The sequence below is a fragment of the Carcharodon carcharias genome, chromosome 1 (assembly GCF_017639515.1).
Source record: "Carcharodon carcharias isolate sCarCar2 chromosome 1, sCarCar2.pri, whole genome shotgun sequence".
NCBI lineage: Eukaryota > Metazoa > Chordata > Chondrichthyes > Lamniformes > Lamnidae > Carcharodon > Carcharodon carcharias.
Window position 1 is genome coordinate 38,949,951 of NC_054467.1, and position 27,042 is coordinate 38,976,992.

Here is a 27,042-nt window from a genome sequence, read left to right on the forward strand (position 1 = left end):
ATCTATTTTAACAAACATTAATAGGCCAGAGAAGTGAAGCATTTGTTCTAAAACTGATTGAACACATTAGCTGAGCAGCAATTTTTTTGCTTGCCAATTTACCTTAGATTTAGTCACACATCTAGAATGTGGTTGATATTCTAACAAGCTGAAATTTCTCATATAATTTTCTAAACCAGTCTCTGCCTTATATAAGCTGGCCCATCAGCAGTAGCCCTATAACAAAATATGTTGATTGATAAAATTGATATATTTATTCTCACAGTTGAATACTTTTTGAGAATATCTAATTCAATAATTGGTGAGACTAAGAGACAAAGACAGAAACAAAAAAGCAAGGAGAATTGCTTTCCTGACCCTCCATTAACTTGAATTAATCTAAAACACTGTTAGCCCATATCTGAATGTGAACCCACTTATCCATCATCCATATGCTCACTGACCCATATTAGATACAATCGAAAATATCTCTAATTTAAAATTCAGATTCTAATGTTCAAATCCTTTTATGACCCCACCTCTTCCTATCTCTGCAACCTCCTTCAGCCCAACCATCCCCTAAGAACTCAGTGTTTTTCCAACTCTGATCTATTACACGTCATCTATTTCCTTCACCCCAACTCTGGAGGCCAGTTCTTCAGTTACCCAGGCTCCAAACTCTGGAATTCTCATTCTAAACCTGTCCACCTCACCACTCCCCTCCCTTAAGGGCCTTCTTAAAACCTACCTCTTTAACAAGGCATTTAGTCACCAATTTTCCTATCTCCTTCTTTGAATAAGTGCCAATCTTTGTCTAATTATGACTCTGTGGGGAAACATGGTATGTTTTCCTACATTAATGGCACCACATAAATGTAAGTTGTTATTGATAAATTCCACAATAAACTTGCCACAAATTAAATTTTAATTACTTTCTTAAATTAAAATTGAGGTAATCTTTATTTACATTCCCAACTTGATCTGATGCTCACTTTATAGAACTGAATGGAAAAGCCAATAACCTGCACACAAACGCATGAAAGTCCCCATGAAAAAAGCCCACATAGGACCCAAATAGTTATTTAAATAATTCCAATCATATATATTGTTTCCATATCCCTTCAATCACATTTCCTTTATCCACCTATCCAATCTAATCCTAAATTCTGACATTGTTTCTACTTCAGCCACTAAAGCTGGAAGTGAAAACCACAGCCTCACAAATATCTATGTGAAAAGATTCATCCTGCTCTCCTAAATCTCTTACATTTAATCTTATACCTGTGGCCCCTCATTCCTGACTCCCTCAACCATTGGAAACAATCTGCTTCTCTTTATCCTGTCGCATCTTTTCATAATTTTTATTGTTATATTGAACTGTTATTCCAACTAACACTTGTTTCATAAATAAAAACAAAGCGCTGAAAAAACTCAGCAAATCTGCCAGCATATGTGGAGAAAGGACCAAAGTTAATGTTTCGAGTTACTTTTTCATGTTTTCTTCACATTTGTTTTACCACATACCTAAATAAAAGCCTTGATCTTCGCTATAGATTTGCGCAGGTGTCAGAAAGTGGGGCGATGCACCCCGGGAGTTGTAGTTTGTTTCAGTGTCGCTTTCGTTCCATCCCCATAGGAATTGTTCCCAGTCCTGTCGGCACCGATTGGGTGGTACTGCGACTCCCATAAAACATCGCGCGTCCTTTGCCGCCCAGACCATGAGGGGCGTCGTTGCACTGGGAGGACAGTTGTGCTGAGATGTCCGTCCACCTGGGAAAGGTGTTGGCGGGTAAAGGACTGCAAGTCCCAGAGTGCAGAAGGGTGGGCGGGGTCTGGAGGCGGGGCCACTTGCTCTCGCAGCATTTACAGTTTGAGTGGAACGGCTGCTCTGCGAGCCGAAGCAGATGAGGGGAGCTCGACAGATGGAAGGTAGGAGCGCGAGCTGCAGGCAGGGTGAGCGCGAGCCACTGACTGAAGTTCACTAACTGTCGCCGGCAGAGAGGGGGAGGGGGGGGGGTCTCCGGTCACAGACATACACCGACCCCCGGTCAGGGAGACACACACCGATCCCCAGTCAGGGAGACACACGGACACACACCGATCCCCGGTCAGGAAGACACACACCGATCCCCGGTCAGAGAGACACACACCGATCCCCGGTCAGAGAGGCACACACCGATCCCCGGTCAGGGAGACACACACCGATCCCCGGTCAGAGAGGCACACACCGATCCCCGGTCAGGGAGACACACAGACACACACCGATCCCCGGTCAGGGAGACACGGAGCCCCACTCCGCCGATCTTGGGTTTAAAGTGTACAGTTTGCCCAGGGACTTTTGTTAGGTTTCGTTCCTGCGAGGAGAGACCGGGGAGGTGGTTAGAGAAGGAAAGAAACCATGCGCAGCCCCGGGGTGTGAGAGCGGGGCAGGGAAACGGGGACAGCCCGGCTCGGAGATCGGTGACAGCCCGGGCCAGGGGATCGGGTACAGCCTGGGGATCGGGGACAGCCCGGCTCGAGGATCGGGGACAGCCCGGGGCTGGGGCTCAGGGACAGCCCGGGGATCGAGGACAGCCCCCGGGGTCGGGGACAGCCCGGGGCTGGGGATCGGAGACAGCCCGGGACGGGGGATCGGGGACAGCCCGGGGATCGGGGACAGCCCGAGCGAGGTTAACTCAGGACAAGAGTCTGCCTAGCAGCTTTTATTTTAACTGTTGATGGATTCACTCCCCCGAGTGGTTTAAGTATTTATAGACAGGCTGCACCGAGACAAACCTCATCCCCAAACTCAGGATTTCAGCCTGCCTGCCGGGTTGCTCACTGAACTCGTAGTAGGAGGAGATGGAGGGAAGCATTTGGTTTGGGATACTGCAGTTTGTTGCTGGGTTTTACCAATCATGTGAACCCTGAATGTAACACTTGGCGAGAGAGTGGGAAGGATACCAGTCCTGCACCATTGAAACCTCGTTTCTTCCTCTGTTGCGCTGGATTTATGATGTGTAGGGCTCCAGAAGATCATGGACAGCTGCAGTAGGCTTGCAGATTAAATAATTTGGATGGAGCTACGGTGAAGATATGGTAACAAGAAGGATGAGGTCGTTTTTGGATCTATGGAAAAATAACATCAAACGACCAGACAACGAGAAAATATCAAAAAAACAATGGATGGATATTGCATCCAACGATCACTCGGTACTATGCGACTAATATATAACAGTAAAAATACTAGTTAGATTTATCACTGTTTAACCAACAAAGGAGAAACAAAAACCGAAGAAAATGGCTCAGATTTCGCTGCAGGTGTTTTACTGCAGGGAATAGTAACGAGAAATTGTGGACTTTTTCAGCAGAATAGAACATTAATTCTTGGACAAGACTGCTTTTAATTTGACCTTTTTAAAATACATCTGTCAACTCTTCTCCCGTGCATATGCAATATCACGTCGCAGACAAAGAAAATCACTGCTTGCAAAAATGTCTCAGAGTTTATTGCAAGGAAAAAGATTTTTCTGCAGGGAGTGGGTTTTCCATAAACTCCAGCATTGCCTTCAAGAAAAGAACAGTGGTAAAACGTTTGGGATTTCGAATCCCAGTGGGAATGGTGGTCTCATTGGGAAAAACACGGGAGGTATTGGAGGTATCCTGATCGTTGGAGGCCCCGGCAGCGGTAAGACAGCACTGTGCACTGAACTGATCTGGCCCACTTGCCCGCAGCTGGTGCAGCGGGGTTTACATCGTCAGGCACTTGCCTTTCACTTCTGTAAAGCCCAGGACGCAGACACACTCTGTGTTAGCAACTTCATACGAAACCTCATCTCCCAGATTCGCAATAGCAGCTTGGTCCAGGGATACGAAGAAAAATTGCGAGAACCAGCCGTTCACAGCGTGCTTCAGGCTGGCGAATGTGAGAGGAATCCCGGGGAAGCCTTTAAAAGGTACAGAATAGTCAACAATAAACAGCATCCTTTTGAAGGTGTATGTTTTTAAAATCTGTGGCCTTTAGTGCTGTATATGTGTGGATGATTATTTTAATCCTGGGTAATAATTATTTACATATACAGTTACAGATACCCACGAGTTATGACATAATGGTTCGCAAGACATATATACCTCTGTAATTCTTAAATATTGTGCTGATTCTAAAGAGTTCAATTTAAAAGCAAAAAACTAAATAGTTAAAGAGGTTCTGGATCTTTCTTCACTTCCGATACAGATTTAATACCGTTGAAATTCTGGTGTCGGATAGGTACTTACAATGACACACTGGCAGTGGAAGATGTGCTGCCAGCTCCTCATCATTCTCTAACAAGAACATAGGAACAGCAGGAGGCCATTCAACCCCTTGCATCTATTCTACCATTCAGTTAGATTGTGGCAGATCTGACCCTCAACTCCATTTACCCAATTTTGGCCAATATCCTTTTATACCCTTATCTGACAATTTTAGCCGTCAACAAGCAAGTGCCCGGTTATCAATATCAAAATTCAAATTACATTTTAATACCACTGATTGTCAATGCTCTGCTATTCACTTAAAAAATTACATATTAAAAGTTTGATTTGTGTCACTTGTAAGTGTCCTGCAGCTAGTGTAAAGAAAAAGTGATGTCAGACAAAGTTTTTGAGGGTGGGTGGTGCTAATTTTAATATTTGATCTGGTGGACTTTACATGTAAATCTGCCACATTTTGAGCAATTGCAAAGGTGAGGCTGCTTCACATGGAGTCAAAAGGTAAAGTGTACCTGATCTACTGGACTGTGAATTCAGGTAGAATAGACATTTAATGTGATTGTTCTAAAACCAGTGCAGACCTGCTGAGTTTTTCCAGGTAATTCTGTTTTTGTTTTGGAAGTTCTTACTTATTCACCTTGTTTAGCCTTTGGTCTTTTGGTTGATCCTTTTCTATCAGTGTCGACATCAATGAAGAGGCGCATAGCAAAGGGACTGATTTTATTTCTGTGTTACTTATCAAATCTAGTGGAAGAAAAAGGTATCTTTCTGCTCGTAACATTTTGCTGTTCTTTCATTCTTGTGGAAGAAAGGTCAGTCATAAGTTGCAGTGCTCATCAGCAGTTGATCCTTCAAAAAAGAACAGCATCAGTTCACTGACACATTCTGTTCTATTGGCGTCCTCAGTAAACGTACTGGTAATGTTCTGGTGTTGATTATTTAAAGCAATGAAGAGAACATTTACCATTTTTTCTCCCCAACCCTCCCAGAAGACTTGACAATTATTATTTTGTAAAGAACTTTGTGGGCCATATATGTGAAGTAACTAGAATATTTTGCCGAATTGAGATGAGGGGTAAGCACAAGTCCAAGACTCTTTTTGCATGGGAGATGACTGCCAAATCCATTTCCTCAAAATTGTAGCATTTTGCACAGTTTCCCCCTCACCCTAGGTTTCTCTTTTCCTGTCTGTTATTGCCATTATTCCTTTATTTTAAATGACTATAAAACCATAATGATTTATTTTCATGAATTTAGATGCACTTTGTATCGCAAGTTATTGTAGAGGTTAGCGTACAGATCTGATTTTATTGAGCGAGAGGACAGAACTAAAATTGATGGCAACCCTGATGTAATGATCCAGTTGGTAGCATTGGGTCATGATTAACCAGTTGAATGTGCTCTGGCAGCTTTAGAAGAATGATCTTCGCACTACCAGAAACATGATCAGGCAAAGTATAATAGAAGTACAGAAATCAGGAGATTGTTAGTTTTGAGTCCTATAAAAGACTAAGTTACTGTTTCTTGGAAGAAGCCATAATCATTCTATTTACATCGCTTCTCTATCAAAAATGTAAAAAAAAACTTTTCAAATTTACCAGTTTTTAAAATATTTTAAAATTCTATGTTTTGCTAAATTGTAGCATTTGGAGTTTGATCTGCCATACCAGAAGGTGCGGTGCATAGATACTAGCACAGAAGCTGAGCTTTATTCTGTCAGAAGTAACTGTCAGAAGGTGTAAGATTTAGCCTGAGTTGAAACAAGCTGTTATTGACTCCCATTTCATGCACCAACTGCAGAAGAAATGTCATTGTTAGAATTTGTTTTACAGAAGGTTCATTAAAGTTTACAAGCTTCCTTGGATAACATTACCCTGTAACCTATAAAGTACTTACAGATAAATGCATTTAGGATCTTGAATAGTTCCATTTACTTTGGAAATATATGTTGACAGTTGGTGGGGCTAGTAAACTGCACGTTTCCCCAACCACTTTGCTGAAAAGAATGATGTAGTGGTGCTCTGGTTAAATGCCTTGTTAATAAGGAAACACTTGTTGAAACATTTTTTGTTTGAAATGGAAATTTTTAGTAGCATGCCAGAAAGCTGAGGCCACCATTATAGTACAATGCCAATGCAAGGTTATTGAAAGCCGTTAAAAAAATCCATTGGCAGCAAAGTTAAATAGCTCCTGCCAGCAGCATTTGTCATCTGGTCTGGTATTTTGAGTCTGTCTGCAGGCAGGGTGGACCAGCAATGCAGTTTCCATATTGCTGATGTGCAAACCTCTGCTCCAATGTCAGGGAAGGTCAGGGTCAGATAAATAAGTCATAAGTGCAACAATATAATCATTGCTGAAAAGAGAGACATGTTGTTGAAGGTTTTTGTCTTGCACTCATCAGGACAAATGCACGAATGCCAAATTTCAAATGATCACAATTTATTCTACAGGAGAAAAGGAGTGCTGATTTGTTGTTTTCGTTTGAAATTTAACAGTCCTGAGTTTGTCCTGAAGAGTGCAAGATGAAAAGCTTCCCCAGCGAGCGGTGGAGGCAGTGTCATTAAATATTTTTAAGGCAGAGGTAAATAGATTCTAGACAGATAGGGAGTTAAAGGTTATCTTGGAAAGGCAGAAAGTGGAGTTGAGGCCACAATCAGATGAGCCATGAACTTATTGAATGGAGGAGCAGGGTTGTGAGGCAAAATGTCCTACTGCTTCTAATTCATATGTTAGCTTCAACAACATGTCTCTTTTTCAGCAATATTCTTGTCCTGTACAGCAATCAACTGCTTATACTTAACAAAAACAAAAACAGAATTACCTGGAAAAACTCAGCAGGTCTGGCAGCATCGGCGGAGAAGAAAAGAGTTGACGTTTCGAGTCCTCGTGACCCTTCGACAGAACTTGAGTTCGAGTCCAAGAAAGAGTTGAAATATAAGCTGGTTTAAGGTGTGTGTGTGGGGGGGCGGAGAGAGAGAGAGAGGTTGGGGGGGTGGTGTGGTTGTAGGGACAAACAAGCAGTGATAGAAGCAGATCATCAAAAGATGTCAACAACAATGGTACAGAAGAACACATAGGTGTTAAAGTTAAAGTTGGTGATATTATCTAAACGAATGTGCTAATTAAGAATGGATGGTAGGGCGCTCAAGGTATAGCTCTAGTGGGGGTGTTTTTTTTTAAAAAATAATGGAAATAGGTGGGAAAAGGAAAATCTTTATAATTTATTGGAAAAAAAAGAAGGGGGAAACAGAAAGGGGGTGGGGATGGGGGAGGGAACTCACGACCTAAAGTTGTTGAATTCAATATTCAGTCCGGAAGGCTGTAAAGTGCCTAGTCGGAAGATGAGATGTTGTTCCTCCAGTTTGCGTTGGGCTTCACTGGAACAATGCAGCAAGCCAAGGACAGACATGTGGGCAAGAGAGCAGGGTGGAGTGTTAAAATGGCAAGCGACAGGGAGGTTTGGGTCATTCTTGCGGACAGACCGCAGGTGTTCTGCAAAGCGGTCGCCCAGTTTACGTTTGTTCTCTCCAATGTAGAGGAGACCACATTGGGAGCAACGAATGCAGTAGACTAAGTTGGGGGAAATGCAAGTGAAATGCTGCTTCACTTGAAAGGAGTGTTTGGGTCCTTGGACGGTGAGGAGAGAGGAAGTGAAGGGGCAGGTGTTGCATCTTTTACGTGGGCATGGGGTGGTGCCATAGGAGGGGGTTGAGGAGTAGGGGGTGATGGAGGAGTGGACCAGGGTGTCCCGGAGGGAGCGATCCCTACGGAATGCCGATAGGGGGGGTGAAGGGAAGATGTGTTTGGTGGTGGCATCATGCTGGAGTTGGCGGAAATGGCAGAGGATGATCCTTTGAATGCGGAGGCTGGTGGGGTGATAAGTGAGGACAAGGGGGACCCTATCATGTTTCTGGGAGGGAGGAGAAGGCGTGAGGGCGGATGAGCCGGAGATGGGCCGGACACGGTTGAGGGAAAACCTCGGTTAAGGAAGAAGGAGGACATGTCAGAGGAACTGTTTTTGAATGTAGCATCATCGGAACAGATGCGACGGAGGCGAAGGAACTGAGAGAATGGGATGGAGTCCTCACAGGAAGCGGGGTGTGAGGAGCTGTAGTCGAGATAGCTGTGGGAGTCGGTGGGTTTGTAATGGATATTGGTGAACAGTCTATCACCAGAGATTGAGACAGAGAGGTCAAGGAAGGGAAGGGAAGTGTCAGAGATGGACCACATGAAAATGATGGAGGGGTGGAGATTGGAAGCAAAATTAATAAATTTTCCCAAGTCCCGACGAGAGCATGAAGCAGCACCAAAGTAATCATCGATGTACCAGAGAAAGAGTTGTGGAAGGGGGCCGGAGTAGGACTTGAACAAGGAATGTTCCACATACCCCATAAAGAGACAGGCATAGCTGGAGCCCATGCGGGTACCCATAGCCACACCTTTTATTTGGAGGAAGTGAGAGGAGTTGAAGGAGAAATTGTTCAGCGTGAGAACAAGTTCAGCCAGACGGAGGAGAGTAGTGGTGGATGGAGATTGTTCGGGCCTCTGTTCGAGGAAGAAGCTAAGGGCCCTCAGACCATCCTGGTGGGGGATGGAGGTGTAGAGGGATTGGACGTCCATGGTGAAGAGGAAGCGGTTGGGGCCAGGGAACTGGAAATTGTTGATGTGACGTAAGGTGTCAGAGGAATCACGGATGTAGGTGGGAAGGGACTGGACAAGGGGAGAGAGAAGGGAGTCAAGATAACGAGAAATGAGTTCTGTTGGGCAGGAGCAAGCTGAGACGATCGGTCTACCGGGGCAGTTCTGTTTGTGGATTTTGGGTCGGAGATAGAAGTGGGCTGTCCGAGGTTGGGCGACTATCAGGTTGGAAGCTGTGGGAGGGAGATCCCCAGAGGAGATGAGGTCAGTGACAGTCCTGGAAACAATGGCTTGATGTTCAGTGGTGGGGTCATGGTCCAGGGAGAGGTAGGAGGAAGTGTCTGCGAGTTGACGCTCAGCCTCTGCGAGGTAGAGGTCAGTGCGCCAGACAACAACAGCACCACCCTTGTCAGCAGGTTTGATGACAATGTCAGGGTTGGACCTGAGAGAATGGAATGCAGTAAGTTCAGAGAGAGAGAGGTTAGAATGGATGAGAGGAGCAGAGAAATTGAGACGACTAATGTCGCGCCGACAGTTCTCAATGAAAAGATCAAGAGAAGGTAAGAATCCAGAGGGAGGGGTCCAGGTGGAGGGAGAATATTGGAGATGGGTAAAAGGATCCGTTGAACTGGGAGAGGACTCCTGCCCAAAGAAGTGAGCCCAGAGACGAAGACGGCGGAAGAAGAGTTCAGCATCATGCCGAGCCCGAAGTTCATTGAGGTGAATTCATTCTCTCAGTTTCTTCGCCTCCGTCGCATCTGTTCCAATGATGCTATCTTCAAAAACAGTTCCTCTGACATGTCCTCCTTCTTCCTTAACTGAGGTTTTCCACCCACGGTCGTTGACAGGGCCCTCAACCGTGTCCGGCCCATCTCCCGCGCGTCCGCCCTCATGCCTTCTCCTCCCTCCCAGAAACATGATAGGGTCCCCCTTGTCCTCACTTATCACCCCACCAGCCTCCGCATTCAAAGGATCATCCTCCGCCATTTCCGCCAACTCCAGCATGATGCCACCACCAAACACATCTTCCCTTCACCCCCCCATCGGCATTCCGTAGGAATCGCTCCCTCCGGGACACCCTGGTCCACTCCTCCATCACCCCCTACTCCTCAACCCCCTCCTATGGCACCACCCCATGCCCACACAAAAGATGCAACACCTGCCCCTTCACTTCCTCTCTCCTCACCGTCCAAGGACCCAAACACTCCTTTCAAGTGAAGCAGCATTTCACTTTCATTTCCCCCAACTTAGTCTACTGCATTCGTTGCTCCCAATGTGGTCTCCTCTACATTGGAGAGACCAAACGTAAACTGGGCGACCGCTTTGCAGAACACCTGCGGTCTGTCCGCAAGAATGACCCAAACCTCCCTGTCGCTTGCCATTTTAACACTCCACCCTGCTCTCTTGCCCACATGTCTGTCCTTGGCTTGCTGCATTGTTCCAGTGAAGCCCAACGCAAACTGGAGGAACAACATCTCATCTTCCGACTAGGCACTTTACAGCCTTCCGGACTGAATATTGAATTCAACAACTTTAGGTCGTGAGTTCCCTCCCCCATCCCCACCCCCTTTCTGTTTCCCCCTTCTTTTTTTTTCCAATAAATTATAAAGATTTTCCTTTTCCCACCTATTTCCATTATTTTTTTAAAAAAAACACCCCCACTAGAGCTATACCTTGAGCGCCCTACCATCCATTCTTAATTAGCACATTCGTTTAGATAATATCACCAACTTTAACTTTAACACCTATGTGTTCTTCTGTACCATTGTTGTTGACATCTTTTGATGATCTGCTTCTATCACTGCTTGTTTGTCCCTACAACCACACCCCCCCCCCATATCTCTCTCTCTCTCTCTCTCTCTCTCTCTCTCTCTCTGCCCCCCACACACACACCTTAAACCAGCTTATATTTCAACTCTTTCGTGGACTCGAACTCAAGTTCTGTCGAAGGGTCACGAGGACTCGAAACGTCAACTCTTTTCTTCTCCGCCGATGCTGCCAGACCTGCTGAGTTTTTCCAGGTAATTCTGTTTTTGTTTTTGTTTTGGATTTCCAGCATCCACAGTTTTTATGTTTTTATAACTGCTTATACTTGTTTATCTAGAGGCCTTGACTAATGAACTGAGGACTCAGGTTCAAATCCCACGACGGTAGCTGTTGGAATTTAAATTCATTTCATAAAATCTGGAATTGAAAGCTAGTTTCAGTATTTGGTGACCATGAAATTATCATCGATTGTCGTAAAAAACAACCTGGTTCACTGATGTCCTTTTGGGAGGGAAATCTGCCAACTTTACCTGGTCTGGCCTAATGTGACTCCAGAGCCACAGCATTGTGGTTTACTCTTAACTGCCCTCTGCAATGACCTAGCAAGCCACACAGTTCAAGGGTAATTAGGGAAGGGCAACAATGCTGGCCTTTCCAGAGATACCCTCATCCCATGAAAGAATTAAAAAGAATTATTTGTACATGCAGAATATTAGTCATAGAATCATTACAGAATCAGAATCGCTACACACAGTAGGCAGCCATTTGGCCCATCATATCTGTGCTGGCTCTCCTAAGGAGCAATTCATGCACAGCCACTCCCCTGCCTTCTCACCACACCCCTGCATATTCCTCCCCTTTAGTTATTTAGAAAATTCAGAAAATGTAGAATAATTGACAAATGAGCCACCCAGCCTAATCCCATTTTCCAGCACTTGCTCTATAGTCTTGGGGGTTACAGGACTTCAGCTGCATATCCATACATCTTTTAAATGAGTTGAAGATCTCTGCCTCTAATACCTTTTTAGGCAGTGAGTTCCAGACCCCTACCACCCTCTGAGTGAAAAATGCTTTCCTCATCTCTCCTCTAATCCTTTTATCAGTCACTTTAAACCTTTGTCCCCTGGTTACTGACCTCTCTGCTAAGGGAAATAGGTCCTTCCCATCCATTCTATCCTGGCCCCTCAACCTTGTACACCTCAATCAAACCTCCCTTCAGCCTCCTCTGTTCCAAGGAAAAGAACCCCAGCCTATCCAACTTTCCTCAGCTGCAATTTTCCAGTCCTGGCAACATTCTCATAAATCTCCTCTGTGCCTTCTCCAGTGCAATTACATCCTTTCTGCAATGAGGTGAACAGAACTGCACGCAGTGCTCATAGTGTGTTATAACTAGTATTTTATGTAGCTTCAATATAACCTCCCTGTTCTTTTATTCTGTGCCTCAGCTAATAAATGAAAGTATTCCATATACCTTCTTAACCACCTTATCGACCTGCCCTGCTACCTTCAGGGATCTGTGGACATACATTCCAAGGTCCCTCACTTCTTCTACACCTTTCAGTATCCTCCCATTTATTGTGTATTCCTATGCCTTGTTTGCTTTTCCCAAAGGCGTGATCTCATAATTCTGCAGGTTGAATTCCATTTGCCAATTTTCTGCCCACCTGACCAGTTTGTCAATATCTTCCTACAGTTCTTAGATTGCTCCCTCACTATCAACCGTGCAGCCAATTTTTGTGTCATCTGCAAACTTCTTGATCATGCCTCCAACATTTAACACACTAAAACTACCCTAGTCAATATTGGCGTAGTTTAAATGCCTTACTTTGCTGCCCTATTGTTTTGCACTTCTCAGAGATTTTCCTGGACATTAGCTCTTCTATCTCCCTCTGATTGTTTGAAGGTCTATAGTACATTTCATTAGTGTGACGACCCCTTTTTTGTTCTTTAGCTCAAATTGTATGGCCTCATTTGATGATCCTTCTAACATATCATTCCCCCTCACAGCTGTAATTGTTTCTTTGACAAAAATTACCACCATCCCCTCCTTTTTTATTCCCCCATCTCATCCGAAAACCCTATAACCAGGAACATTGAGTTACCTTTTCTGTCCCTCTTGAAGCCATGTTTCTGTAATAGCTATGATACCATACTGTCCATTTCTATCTGGGCCCTCAACTCATCTGCTTTATTTGCTATACTCCTTGCATTGAAGTATATACCCCTGAGCACTACCAAACTCCTTTTTATTTTCTAACCTTTGTTTCCTCTGCCATCCGGGTTCATTCACTAATCTTCCGCCTTCCATTTCTATTTCTGATTTTTTTCTCCATTTCTGAATTTTCCCTCAGGTTCCCATTCCCCTGCCAAACTAGTTTAAACCCTACTCAACAGCACTAGCATATGTCCCCACAAGGATATTTGTCCTGGACCCCTTGAAGTGCAAACCACCTGGCTTATACAGGTCTCACCTCCCCCAGAGCCAGTCCCAACGCCCCAGGAATTTAAAGCCCTCCCTGCTGCAACACCTCTCCAGCTATGCATTTATCTGCCCTAACCTCCTATTTCTATGTTTACTGGCACATGGCAATGGGGGCAGTCTAGAGATTGTTATATTTGCTTGCTAATTCTCTATCTTGTTCCCTAAAATCTGATGGCAGGACCACATTTCTCTTTCTACCTATGTCACTTCTACCAATGTGGACCACAACTGCTAGTTGGTTATCCTTATCCCCTCTGGGTGCTTTGTAGCGATCAGTGACACCTTAACATCTTTATTTTATTCATTCATGGGATGTGGGGTTCACTGGCTGGGCCAGCATTTATTGCCCTTCCCTAGTTGCCCTTGAGAAGATGGTAGTGAGCTGCCTTCTTGAACTGCTGCAGTTCATGTGGTGTAGGTACATCCAATGTGCTGTTAGGAAGTGAGTTCCAGGATTTTGACTTGGACAGTGAAGGAACAGTGATATATTTCCAGGTCCATGTTTGAACCAAGGTTATAATGAGGTCAGGAGCTGAGTAGCCCTGGTGGAACCCAAACTGGGTATCAGTGAGCAGGTTATTGCTAAGCAAGTGCCACTTGACAGCACTGTTGATGACATTACTTTACTGATGACTGAGAGTAGACTGATGGGGCTGTAATTGGCTGGGTTGCATCTGTCCTGCTTTTTGTGTGCAGGACGTACCTGGGCAATTTTCCACATACTGGATAGATGCCAATGTTGTAGCTGTACTGGAACAGCTTGGCTAGGGACATGGCAAGTTCTGGAGCACAAGTCTTCAGTACTATTGCCAGGATATTGTCAGGGCCCATAGCCTTTGCAGTATCCATTGCCTTCAGCCATTACTTGTTGTCGAGTGAATTGAATTGGCTGAAGATTGGCATCTGTAATGCTGGAGACCTTCAGAGGAGGCTGAGATGGAGCATCCATTTGGCACTTCTGGCTGAAGATTTTAGCAAATGCTTCAGCCTTATCTTTTGCTCTGATGTACTGGGCTCTTCCATCATTGAGGATGGGGATATTTGTGGAGCCTCTCCTCCAGTGAGTTGTTTAATCGTCCACCACCCCACCATTCACGACTGGATGTGGCAGCACTGCAGAGCTTAGATCTGATCCGTGGGATCACTTAGCTCTATCTATCGCTTGCTGTTTATGCTGTTTGGCACGCAAGTAGTCCTGTGCTATTGCTTCACCAGGTTAACACTTCATTTTTAAGTATGACTGGTGCTGCTCCTGGCATGCCCTCCTGCACTCTTCATTGAACCAGGGTTGATCCCCTGGCTTAATGGTAATGGTAAAGTTGGGGATATGCCAGGCCCCGAGGTACAGATTGTGATCGAGTACAATTCTGCTGCTGTTGATGGCGCACAGCGCCTCATGGATGCCCAGTCTTGAGTTGCTCCATCTGTTCAAAATCTATCCTATTTAGCACGGTGGTAGTGCAACACAGCACAATGGAGGGTATCTTCAATATTAAGGTGGAACTTCATCTCCACGATGACTGTGCGGTGGTCACTCCTACTGTTATTGTCATGGACAGATGCATCTACGGCAGGCAGGTTGGTGAGACTGAGTTGGTTCCCTCATCACCTGCCACAGACCCAGTCTAGTAGGTATGACGTTTAAGACTTGGCCAGCTTGGTCAGTAGTGGTGCTACTGAGCCACTCTTGGTGATGGACATTGAAGTCCTCCACCCAGAGTACCTTCTGCGCCCTTGCCACCCTCAGTGCTTCCTTCAAGTGGTGTTCAACATGGAGGAGCACTGATTCATCAGCTGAAGGAGGGCGGTATGTGATAATCAGCAGGAGGTTTCTTTGTCCATTTTCGACCTGATGCCATGAGGCTTCAAGGGGTCTGAAGTCGATGTTGAGGACGCCCAGGCCAACTCCCTTCTGACTGTATACCACTGTGCCTCCACCTCTGCTGGATCTGTCCTGCCGGTGGGACAGGACATACCCAGGAATGGTGATAATGCTGCCTGGGACATTATCTGTAAAGTATGATTCTTTGAGGATGAATATGTAAGACTGTTGCTTGACTAGTCTGTGAGACAGCTCTCCCAATTTTTGCACTAGTTCCCAGATGTTAGTGAGGAGGACTTTGCAGGGACGACAGGGCTGAGTTTGCTGTCGTCATTTCCAGTGCCTAGGTTGATGCCGGGTGGTCCGTCCGGTTTCATTCCTTTTTTGAGACTTTATAGCAGTTGCCAGCAGGAAGGCATCACACCATTCTGTATTCACATCTGCGGCCACAGAAATGCCTATCTATTGCCCTATCAAATCACCTATCACTATGGCTCTTCCATTCTTCCTTGTACTTCCCTGTGCAGCTGAACCACCTGGCTCTGGCTGTACTCCCCAGATGAACTATCACTCTCATCAGCATTCAGAACTGAATACTAGTTGGAGAGGAGGATGTACCTGGGTTTCCTGCACTACCTACCTGTTTCTTTTCAACTGTCTGGTAGTCACTCATTCCCCCTCTCTTTGCATACTGATAAGCTGCAGGGTGACCACATCTATAAATGTGTTATCCACATAACTCTCAACCTCACGGATGCACTGCAGTGACACCAGCTGCTGCTAAAGTCCCGAAACCCAGAGCTCAAGCTGCTGGAACTGATGAAACTTGTGCACAAATTGTTATTCAGGACATGGGAAGCCTCCAGGAGTTCCCACATCAGACGGAATGTGCACTCTCAAGTTTGGAGCAATCCTTCCATTTTTCTATTAAATAACTGCCTTAGCAGGCTGTTGAGATTATATGTCATGAAATAGTTTTGTGCTATTCTAGTTAATGTTTGTTAGTTTTCCTTATTTGGCTTATTATTTAGACTGAAAGACTGGAACCTGTAGTAATTATTACAAAAATCAAACAAAGTGGCTTAGGGTGAAATATATAACTTTAACAAATGCATGCCCAATTTATGAACAAAGCTTTTGTTACTGACACTTAATGATTTTTTTCTGCTGTGCTGAAATGCAGCTTTCAGCAACAATCAACGGTTTTACAATGGTTATTCCAGTTTGAATCCGCTGTCTGAAAAATTTTGACATGTAAACTGGTTTGGAAAATACAAAAAAAACTAAAAAAGCAATAACCTCTTTTACAACCATGTTTCATGTGGGGTCATGCAATTAATGTTTTCAGGTGAGGCATTAAACAAACACTATTTGCATGCCTGGGTGAATGTAAAGGCACTAATCACATAAGATAACCAGAATGCAATAGATGTGTGAAATCTGTTAACAAAATGGAAAGCCCTTAGTGTTCTAGTATGTATTTTTGTTGGTCTTCTAAGGTTAACTTGCAAATCCTGCCTGCCTTTACTCATGTATTAATTGTGCCAATTAGATATTGACAAAACTTTAGAAAGTCTGTTTAAGGACTCATCATGAGCTCTTATCCTAAAAGTAGCAAAAAAAATTTTCAACTCTTTGTACAGAATTGGCACTGAAGATTTTTTTCTTTTCATGATGTTCAGTCTCCTTGTACAGGTTAGCATTGTGATTGTCCTGTTGGTCAGCTTGTGGTAGAGTAATGGCATTTGTGGGGGTCACATTTGCTTGGCATTGCCGTGAAATCTGTCTTGCATTATAAATGAGGACAACTACAGCAAAAGGAGTTTCTCTTTGTACAACAAATAATGACAACTTGTGCTTATATAGTGTCTTTAACATAGTAAAATGTCCCAAGGCACTTCACAGCAACCATAATTTGATACTGAGCTACATAAGACATTAGGATAGATAATGTAAAGCTAGGTCAAAGAGGTAGGTTTTAAAGAGGTGAAGAAATTTAAGGAGACAGTTCTGGATTTTAGGGCCTAGGCCACCAGGCCTTGGCATGGCCACCAGCGATGCAGCAATTAAAATTGTGAATGTGCTGGAGACCAGAATTTGGAGGAATGCAGTGTCTTCAGAGGACTAGGTTACAGAGATTGGGAGCAGTGAGGCCATGGATTGACTTGAAAATAAGATTGATAATTTTAAAATTGAGGTATTGTCAAACCAGGAACCAATGGGTCAGTGGACAGCTGTGTTATTGATGAGCTGAACTTGGTGTGAGTTATGATATGGACAGCAAAGTTTTCGATGAGCTCATGTTTATGGAGGGTGGGAGCTAAGAGGCTGTTCAGGAGAACATTGGAATTAAAGAATGTAATATCTGCTGCAGCTGATGCAATTACCTCTTCCTACTCTGCTTAATATACTTACTGGTAAATTGCCTAGCCAAACAAATGAACAAGTTGCAAACTCTTCATTCAAAACTCTAACATAAAAGTGGATCTAAACCTACTAAATGTAACATTTAAATAATACTAAGTTTTGATCTTCAAGTTAATGTTTCAGGATTGAGTTTTGTAATTTGGTCATTTTTCTTCTTAGGCAATTTGTCAGTAAGTATATTATGCAGGGTACAAACATGTCATCATAGCCTACTACAATTATATTTGATATGATATACTTGATAAATTATATTACATTTTCTAATTGATTCCATAATATTTTCACTTCACTGATTTCACTGAGCTATATTCATTCGCTTAGTAATGCTTTTTCACTGCATGGTTGCATGATTTTTGTATCAATGATTGGTTTACCTTTTCCCAGTGATTTTTAATATATATTAAAAAAGTCTGTCGTCATAAGCCGATGTTAGGATATTTGGGTTGTTAAGTCTGTGCCATAAGTAAGGCATTTTAGCACTTGCTGCAGTTGAGACTTCCTTCGGGTGGTCAAAATGGCATCATATATCGGCTGCATTCTTAGAACGCTGTGTCTGGTCTGGTCTGAAAACTTAAGGAGGCAACACGCCTTCAGTATTTAATTTGTGTTTTGGTGGTATTTTTAATGATGCTTAAGGAAGTGCAATGTGACCTCTCACCTCCTGTCTACCACAAAAATAGTAAGAATTTAGAACAAAACATAACTTAATAAATTATCACTCAATCTGAGAGAACACCTATCCAGCATTAGAAACATGAAACTGGCCCATGCCTTGACATGTTTAAACTAAAATGCTAACTTGGGGTTCTAGTTAATTTGTGTTTGAATTTAAATGATATTTTGGTTTCTAGCTAATTTGAACTGGGTGCTTGTCTTTACGCCAGGGAAAGGAGTGCAGCTGTGTGCCTTTGGTCATGACACCTGCAAGTAATGTATTGTGTTTGAGTTATTATCTCTGAATGTTCGATAAAGAAACTGTTTCCAGATACGTTTGGATCAAGGTTTTGCCCATTTAATAGTATGGTTTCAGTTGTTTCTGCATTTAGCAGAGAAATAGCACTCACTGCATATACTGTCTTGATGACTTGCTAGCAACTTTACGTTGCTGAATGTTATGAATTGCTGTGAGGTGTGTTTATCCTTTGTCACGCTCTCTATGTATGGCAGATGTTGAATGAAATTACTGTACACTATAATCAGCTTTCATTTTTTGTATTTAATACTTTATCTATCCTTGAGTGATTTGTGCAGACTTGTCTACTAGTGTTACCAGTTCAGTTATGCCAAAAATTAGCTGTTTGGTGTGTTTACTCTCCTTTGATAAACACTCCAAAATGCTATGAATCTTTGTTTAAGTGTACATTTTTATTTAATTATGAAAAATGAGTGTATAATTTTTACAGGCCTGCAGAGTGTTGTATTTTTTATTCCAGTTCATTAAAAAAGTATCACCTTTTACTATGGTTCAGTTTAGAATATCATTAAAGGAGAAAGAAATGTGGTTTGAATTTGTGTTTCCAGTCTAACCTGTGAAGGACAATTAGGGTTACTAATTCTTTAACCCTTCCCCAAGACAATGCATGGGACCCATGCCTTGGCATGTCCTGTAATGTTCAGCACTCGGCATAGGTTTTCCTTAGCTTGTAATAAGTATGTTCTTGCGTTTGAATGTATCATCCTGTTCTCTGGTACTGCCTGAAATCCTTCCACTTTGCTACTCTGTCCCCACCTTTAAAGTCTCTTCAAACCCTTTTTTTCAACCATGCATTCGATTATCTCTCATTTTTTTACTTGACATCTATTTCTCCTGTGTAACATTACTGGCAAGATCACAGTTTGCAGCCCCAAAACTTCACTCATCCGCAATTTAGAAAGTTTAAACTTCTCACTTTTCCCATGTAGAAGGCACATGCACAGAGTGCGCTGTTTCTGCGCATGTGCGTGTTCACCATTCATGATTTCACCTTTGCGAGATTTCGCAGGAACAGAGCCCCTGTGAACAGCAGGACTCTACTTAGAATTACCCACAGATTATTTGTGGACTTTTGCACTGTGACTTGTAATAATTTGAAAGTCAAAACAGCATGACAACCTCTACAGGACATTTGGGGCCTGTGTGAACAGGGCAAGCTATGGTGTGTCTGCTTAACCATTCAAATTGAAGGATCCTTACTGAAACATGCGGAATCTAAACCAGGAAGTCTGGGGTTAAATATTTCACTCAGTGCCTAATGTGTGCAGAAAGTAAAGAAAGAGAAAGAAAGATGGGATTAAAAGATGAAAGTGACAAAGTAAAACAGGATATTAATGTTTTAATTTTTAAAAATCTTCAATAATTAATCTGAATGAAATTCCACTTTTATAGATCTAAATTTTCAGTGCAAGGTGGGTTGTTTGGCAGTAATTAAGACATGCAATGCTGTTGCAGATTCACTGATACTTGAATGGACTAGCTGTAACTTTTTCTGGCATGTTGGCATCTATTGAGTAAGCAATGCAACCTTCATATGTTTGAATACTAAGCTTTTTGGCAAGGTACTGTTATAGTGCAATAAACTGCCTAATCGCCCTGTTTAACTCCACATATATGGATGCTAAAAGTCGCTTCTTAATCACGGTGAGCATTGATAGTCTCACTGTTCTTACCACAAAATCCAGTCACTGTGTTTACTGGAGAAACTCAAGGGACTAAAATCTGACAAATCCCCAGGACCTGATGGCCTACATCCTAGGGTTCTAAAAAAGATGTCTGCAGAGTTAGTGGACGTGTTGCCAATGATTTTCCAAAATTCCCTAGATTCTGGAACGGTCCTAGCAGATTGGAAGTTAGCAAATGTAACATCTGCTATTCAAGAAAGGAGGGAGAGAGAAAACAGGGAACTACATGCCAGTTAACTTGACATCAGTCATCGGGAAAGTGTTGGAATCAATTATTAAGGAAGTCTTAACAATGCAGTTTGAAAAGCATTGTATGATTAGAATAAGTCAACATGGTTTTATGAAAGGGAAATCCTGTTTGACAAACTCATTAGAGTTGTTTGAGGAACCCATACATGTAGTATATTTGGATTTCCAAAAGGCATTCAATAAGATGCCACACAAAAAGATTAATACACAAGGCAAAGACTCAGAGTTAGAGGTGATATATTAGCATAAAATAGAGGATAGAGGATTGGTTAATGGATAGGGAGCAAAGAGTAGAGATAAATTGGGTATTTTCAAGTTCACTGGCTGCAACTAGTGGAGTGCCACAAGGATCAGTGCTGGGGCATCAGCCAATTCCGATCTATATTGATGACTTAAACAAAGAGACAGAATAATGTATCAAAGTTTTCGAATGATACAAAGCTGGATGGGAATGCAAGCTGTGAGGAGGATACAAAGAGGCTGCAAACAGATTACAGCTGCAGACAGGTTACATGAGTGGGCGAGGAGGTGGCAGATGGAATATAATATGGGTAGGGATGAGGTTATTCACTTTGGCCATCTCCTTAATTTCCATTATTAATTCCCCAGACTCACTTTCTATAAGACAAGTGCTCACTCAGTTAACTCTTTTCTTTTTAAAAACTATAGAAATCCTTACGATCTGTTTTTGTATTTCTAGCTAGTTTTCTCTGGTACTCTAATTTTTCCATCCTTATCAATCTTTTAGTCTTTGCTGTTTTTTATAATCTGTCCAATCTTCTGACCTACCGCCCATCCCTGTGGCACACCACATGTTAACTCCTGCCAACCCAGAAAAAGACCCATTTATGCCTATATTCTGTTTCCTGTTAGTTAGCCAATCTTCTATCCGGGCCAATATGTTACCCTGACACTATGAGCTTTTATTTTCCTCAATAACCTTGGATGTGGCACTTTATCACATGCCTTCTGGAGATCTAAGTACAGTACTTCCATTGACTCCCCTTTATCCACAGCACATGTGACTCCTTCAAAGAACTCCAATACGTTGGTTAAACATGATTTCCCTTTCACAAACCCATGTTGACTCTGCCTGACTGCCTTGGATTTTTCAAAGTACCCTGCCATAACTTCTTTAATAATAGTTTCTAGCATTTTCTCCATGTCAGATGTTAAGCTGTAGTGTCCTGCTTTCTAACTCCTTCCCTTTTTGAATAAAGGAGATACATTCGCTATTTTCCATCTAATGGAACCTTCCTTGAATCTAGGGCCTGAATTTTTCCCGCATCGGGCAGGCTTGGCTGGAGTGGGTGTAGGTGGTCATGGAGCCAACTGCCGCCCATGATCGGCTCTGCACTGCCGTTTTACGCGGGCAGACCAATAAAGGCCCACCCAGCATAATACACGAATGGTAGAGCGCTACCTGTGTGGGCGGGGGGAGGAGGGAGAGTTGGGGCCAGCACTCTTTTGCACATGTGCGTAAAAGATCGCTTCAATCTCCCTGAGGCGAGATTGAAGTGGTTTTTAAAATATTTTTTACAGGTATTAAAAATTTAATGAAAAATGTCCCCTCGTGGCTGTGTGACAAGAGATTGGTCATGTTTTTATTTTTCATATAAACTTTTTATTTAAGTAGTAAAAGCTTTATGAAACCTCATCCCACTTGTGGATGAGGTCTCCTAAAAAATGCAAAGGCCACTTGGCCTTTTTGCCTGCCCACCAACCAAAAGGTTGGATGGGCAACGTAAACTTGACATTAATTACTTCGTTAATGGCCTTAATAAGCCCATGAATTATCAGCGGGCATGCAGCCGACTCTGATGCGTGCCTGCCGAACAAAATAGCACGATGATGTTGGGGCGCACGTCCGATGTCATTGCGCGTCATTTTATGTGCTGGCGTGTCGGGCCCGTCCCTGCACACCAACTGAAAAATCCTGGCCTAGGGAATTCTGAAAAAGAAAAACCAATGCATCAACTATCTCACTAGCCACTTCTTTTAAGACTCTAGGACGAAGTCCATCAAGACCGGGGGACTTGTCAGCCCGCATCTCCAGCAATTTGCTCATACCGCTTCCCTTGTGATTGTAATTTTCCCGAGCTCCTCCCTCCCTTCCATTTCCTGATTTGCAGCTATTTCTGGGATGTTACTGGTAACCTCTATCGTGAAGACCAATGCAAAATACCTATTCAATTCATCTGCCATCTCCTTATTTTCCATTATTAATTCCCCTGACACCCTTTCTATCGGACCAACATTCACTTTGTTCACTCTTTTTATTTTAATATCCATCTTTACATTTCTAGCTAGCTTTCTCTCATGCTGTAATATTTCCCTCCTTATTAGTCTTATTGTCATTCTTTGCTGTTCTTTATATTATGTCCAATCTTCTGATCTGCTGTCCATCTTTGCACAATTATATGCTTTTTCTTTTAGCTTGATACTATCTTTAACATTTTTAGTTAGCCACAGATGGTGGGTTCTCCCCTTGGAATTTTTCTTTCTCGTTAGAATGTATCTATTCTTTGTATTCTGAAATATCCTCTTAAATGTATGTCACTGCATCTCTATTGACCTATCCCTAATTGCCAGTTCAATTTAGCTAGCTCTGCTTTCATTCCCACATATTTGTCCTTATTTTTAAGTTTAAAATACTAGTCTTTCACCTACTTTTCCCTCCCTCAAACTGAATGTAAAATTCAATCATATTATGATTGCTGCTACCTAGGGGTGTCTTCACTAAGAAGTTCATTAATTCCATCTTGTTGCACAATACCAGATCTAGTATAGCCTGTTTTCTGGTATGCTCCAGAACATGCTATTTTAAAAAACTATCCCAGAAACATTCTATGAACTCCTCATCTATGCTACCTTTGCCCATCTGGCTTTTCCAGTCTAAATGTAGATTAAAATCTCCCATGATCATCAGCGTGTCTTTCTGACAAGCTCCCTTTATTTCTTCCTTTATGCTCGTTACTCCATGTGGTTACTATTAGGGGGCCTGTACAAGGCTCCCATAAGTGACTTCTTGCCTTCACCATTTCTCCTCTCCACCTAAACAGTTTCCACATCCTGGTTTCCTGAACTTAGATCATTCCTTTCTATTGTGTTAAAAGCATCATTATCTAATAGAGCCACCCTTCCGCTTTTTCTTCGCTTCCTGTCTTTCCTAAATGCCCTATACCCTTTAATATTTGGGTCCCAATCCATAGCTCCTGCAGCCATTTCTCTGTAATGGCTATCAAATTGTACTTATTTATTTCTATGTGCACTCTCAGTTCATCTGTTTTGTTTGAATGCTTCCGGCATTCAGATACAGAGCCTTTAGTTTAATTATTTTATTCTTTTTATAACCTCTAATCTCATCTGTTTTACTGTTAGATTTGTACTCTTTGACTTACCACATCTTCCCAAATTTTTACCCTTGCCCCACTACTTAGTTTAAAACCCTCTCTACTTCCCTAGTTATGCAACTCGCAAGAACACCAGTACCAGCATGTTTCAGGTGTAGACCAATCCAACGGTACAGATCCCACTTTCCCCAGTATTGGTGCCAGTGCCCCATGAACCGAACCCTAGATTCTGCAAGTTTGTGCAAGATACCCAGGCAGCTCCCACGACACCTACATCCTCAGACACTCCCAGATGCTGAGGCTCTTCAATGCTGGATGGATGGATGGCTTGTGGGTGACAAGGGCTATCCCCTCAGAAGGTGGCTCATGACGCCTCTCCGCCGTCCAAGAACAGAAGCTGAGGAGCGCTACAATAGGAGTCATGGCTCCACAAGGGCTGTGGTGGAGAGAGCCATCGGTCTTCTCAAGATGCACTTCCAATGCCTGGACCGCTCTGGGGGCACACTCCAGTACCCCCCAGATCGCATCTCTGTGATAATGGTAGCATGCTGCGCTTTGCACAATCTTGTGCTGGAAAGAGGGGGTGCAGTTGACGATGAAGACCTTGACGCAGTGGATGCGGCTGCACACGATGAATCCAGCAGAGGCTCAGAGGATGAGGAAGCACAGGGCAATGATGAGGGGCAGCATACCAACCCGCAACTACACCAAGAAGACAGGGATATCTGGGACACTTTAATCCAATGAGCCTTCAGCTAGCTCCACACAAATGAATCTGCAGGACCAGTATTGCCTGGCGCATCCATACGCGGCACTTAAGTGCTACGTCTTCCACTTCATTAGCTGCAACGAAGGGCTTAGTAAATAAACATCAATGTCCACTCAAACATTCATGATATGTCTGTGAAACAGACAAATGCAGCACAAAGGAGACACCCTCAGCCATGGTAACAAATGTGGACTTTATTCCCATCCATCAGATGGTGCCACCAAAAACATAACAAAATGTTGCTCCGACGTTGATAAAAATAAATTCTCCAATCTAGGGGCATCAGAAAAGTACCAGTAAGAAACCCGTGGAGTGCCTAATGTGCCTTTTGCTTATGTTTGCGGGTGCCTCGTCTTGGTGCCACCCAATCGCTTGGAGTGGCTTGTGAGACAGTCTGCTGACTCTGCTGTCCTGTTGGCCTCGATGACCTTGGCGGACGCCCTCTGGCCCGTGGAGCCTGTGCTGGCACCTCCCCAGTTGTCGCAGCCTCAACAGATGCAACAATCACTGTCAGAGGAGCGGAGGAGTTGCTGCCCTCATCTGGAGCGCCTTGAGAGGAGCTCGCAGAGACAACAGACAGCTGCTGCGCCAACTTTGGACCTCCCTGCTCACCACAGATGGATGGGCACCAAGCTGGGACACTTGGTGCCCAGAACATCTCCCACATTGCCAATGACCACTTGTGGCCATTAACGCTGTGAGGGCTTGCAGGTCCGAGCGTAACCCAATCAGATGCTGATCAATCCGTTGGAAGCCCCTCTCCATGAGAGTCGCCAATCTCTCAATGGAGGAAGCCTGACGCTCTGACATGAGGTTCATGCCATCACTGACATTCTGCCTGGATTCCTCCATCACAGAGACCAAGTGAAGCACACTCTCGTGCAACACTACCAGATGCTCCTGCGCACCCGGATGCTTGTCCTGCAGCTGCTGCATGGCGGCCATCTCCAGAGGCACATCATCATGGCCTGATTCAGCATGTGCCTGGTCCCCTGCAGTCCTCTGGCTGCAGGCGCCATTGGCACTCTCTACCCGTGCCATCTCCTCCAGCGATTGTGAAGTACCCTCTCCACTGTGCCCCGGGACACTAGCTGATGTTATATTCCACCCCCAATGTGGTAGTCGCTGGCTGGCTCGCTGAAATGATGTGATGCTTGTGCCAATTGATGCCCCTCAGGTGTGGAAGGGGGATAACAACAAGGACAGTGGATCAGTTAGCGTTCAGTCAGTAACACATTTCATTTCCCCCCCCCCCCCCCCCCCCACGGGTCATAATGCGCTCAACCTTCAAGAACCTAAGGAGACAAACATTGGTGGGGTGGCAAACAGTCAAGAGGAGGCCCAAACATTACACGCGCATATAGACAGGCTGGTCAGATGGCTTAAGGAATGCCACATGGAATGTTATGTGGATAAGTCTGAGGTTATGCACTTGGGCAAGACAAACAAGGTACGGGAATACAGGAAAAATGATAGGATCGTGGAAAGTAAGGACAATTACAGGGACCTTGCTGGCCAAACCCGTTAAGGTAGCAGAACAGGAACATAAGGCGTTTAATAAGGTAAAAGCCAGACTTGCCTTTGTTAGCCGAGGAATAGAATGTAGGAAAAGGGAGGTCATGTTGCAAGTGCAGAAAACGCTGTTGAGGACACAGCTACACTTCTGCGTTCAATTGTGACCTGCGCTTCATGGGAGGCATGGCATTGGAGTGGAGAGAGTGCAGAGGTTCCTGACCAGGACGCATGCTGGCCTGGAGAGTGGAGTTATGAGGAAAAATTGCATACACTTGTGACATTTGACGTGGAGCACAGGAGATTGACAGGTCACATTATTGACCTTCATATTGTTATGAGGGGCATAGACTGGGTGGACAGAAGGTAACATTTCCCCTGGGTGGAGGGATGACTAACGTGGTGGCATTTATTTAAGTTGAGTGCCATGAGGTTGACAGGTGAGGTGCAGAGGACCTTTTGGACAGAGTAATGTGAGACGCACTGGCTGAAAGGGTGGTGCAGGTACAAACCCTCCTAAGATGCAATAAGTATTTGGATGTGCAGCAGCGATGCCATGGCATGTTAGGCCACAGGGATAGTGGTCATAAATGGGATAAGACGACTTTGGAAGGTGCTAGAGACGTGCATCCTCAAGGGGCCGAGGGACCTTTGTGTATGACCCACACGTCTGTATCAGTCTGTGAATGAGCAGTGTTGCCTCATTAACAATTGCAGCAATCGTCAGTGCTTTGGGTGGTGGGAAGACAGAGTGGATGGGACTGTGGGCCTCAAATACCTGGCCGCTGCACCCCAGCCTCACTGACACCTGCCGACCTGGTCACTTGGCTCCTTTCTAGCTTCATGGCCTGTTCTTCGAAGTAGGTCAGTGTGTGCAGCATGGGCTGGCCACCACCAGTGCGCAAACGCTCTTGGATGTTGTGCTTAGTTTTCGCCTGCAGAACAGAGAACATTATTTATTGGGGCTGATTGCTCATGTACTCTGCACGCGCACGCCGCACCCCAACCACAGTGGCCCATCTGAGGCCTCCTGTGGCTCATGTCCGCATTACTGGTGATCAGTCATCAGAAGATAGTACGGTTGCTCCCAACCCCCTCCTCCAATGGCCACCTTGGACACATTTGGCATCCATCACTTTCAATAATACACTGGTCT

General features: G+C 44.0%; 2 protein-coding genes across 2 annotated transcripts in view; both read left to right on the top strand.

Annotated features, from left to right (window-relative positions):
* Positions 1 to 799: 799 nt before the first annotated feature.
* On the top strand, positions 800 to 2,675 carry LOC121270347 (GPI-anchored hemophore cfmA-like). Its single transcript, XM_041175672.1, has 2 exons — positions 800 to 820; positions 2,325 to 2,675. The coding sequence occupies exons 1-2, from the start codon at positions 800 to 802 to the stop codon at positions 2,673 to 2,675; spliced, it is 372 nt and encodes a 123-aa protein (XP_041031606.1).
* Positions 2,233 to 27,042, top strand: part of ankrd50 (ankyrin repeat domain 50) — a 188,124-nt gene continuing 163,314 nt past the window's right edge. Inside the window, exon 1 of the mRNA XM_041186591.1 lies at positions 2,233 to 3,914. Coding sequence (XP_041042525.1) covers positions 3,454 to 3,914 — 461 coding nt within the window. The 5' untranslated portion in view covers positions 2,233 to 3,453. The remainder of the gene's footprint in view (positions 3,915 to 27,042) is intronic.

Bases quoted from the DNA above. Each gene is read 5' to 3' on its own strand.
- LOC121270347 (XM_041175672.1), top strand. From the start codon at position 800: ATGACTCTGTGGGGAAACATG. The intron at 821-2,324 runs GTATGTTTTCCT...GACTTTTGTTAG, and splicing joins TGACTCTGTGGGGAAACATG to GTTTCGTTCCTGCGAGGAGA.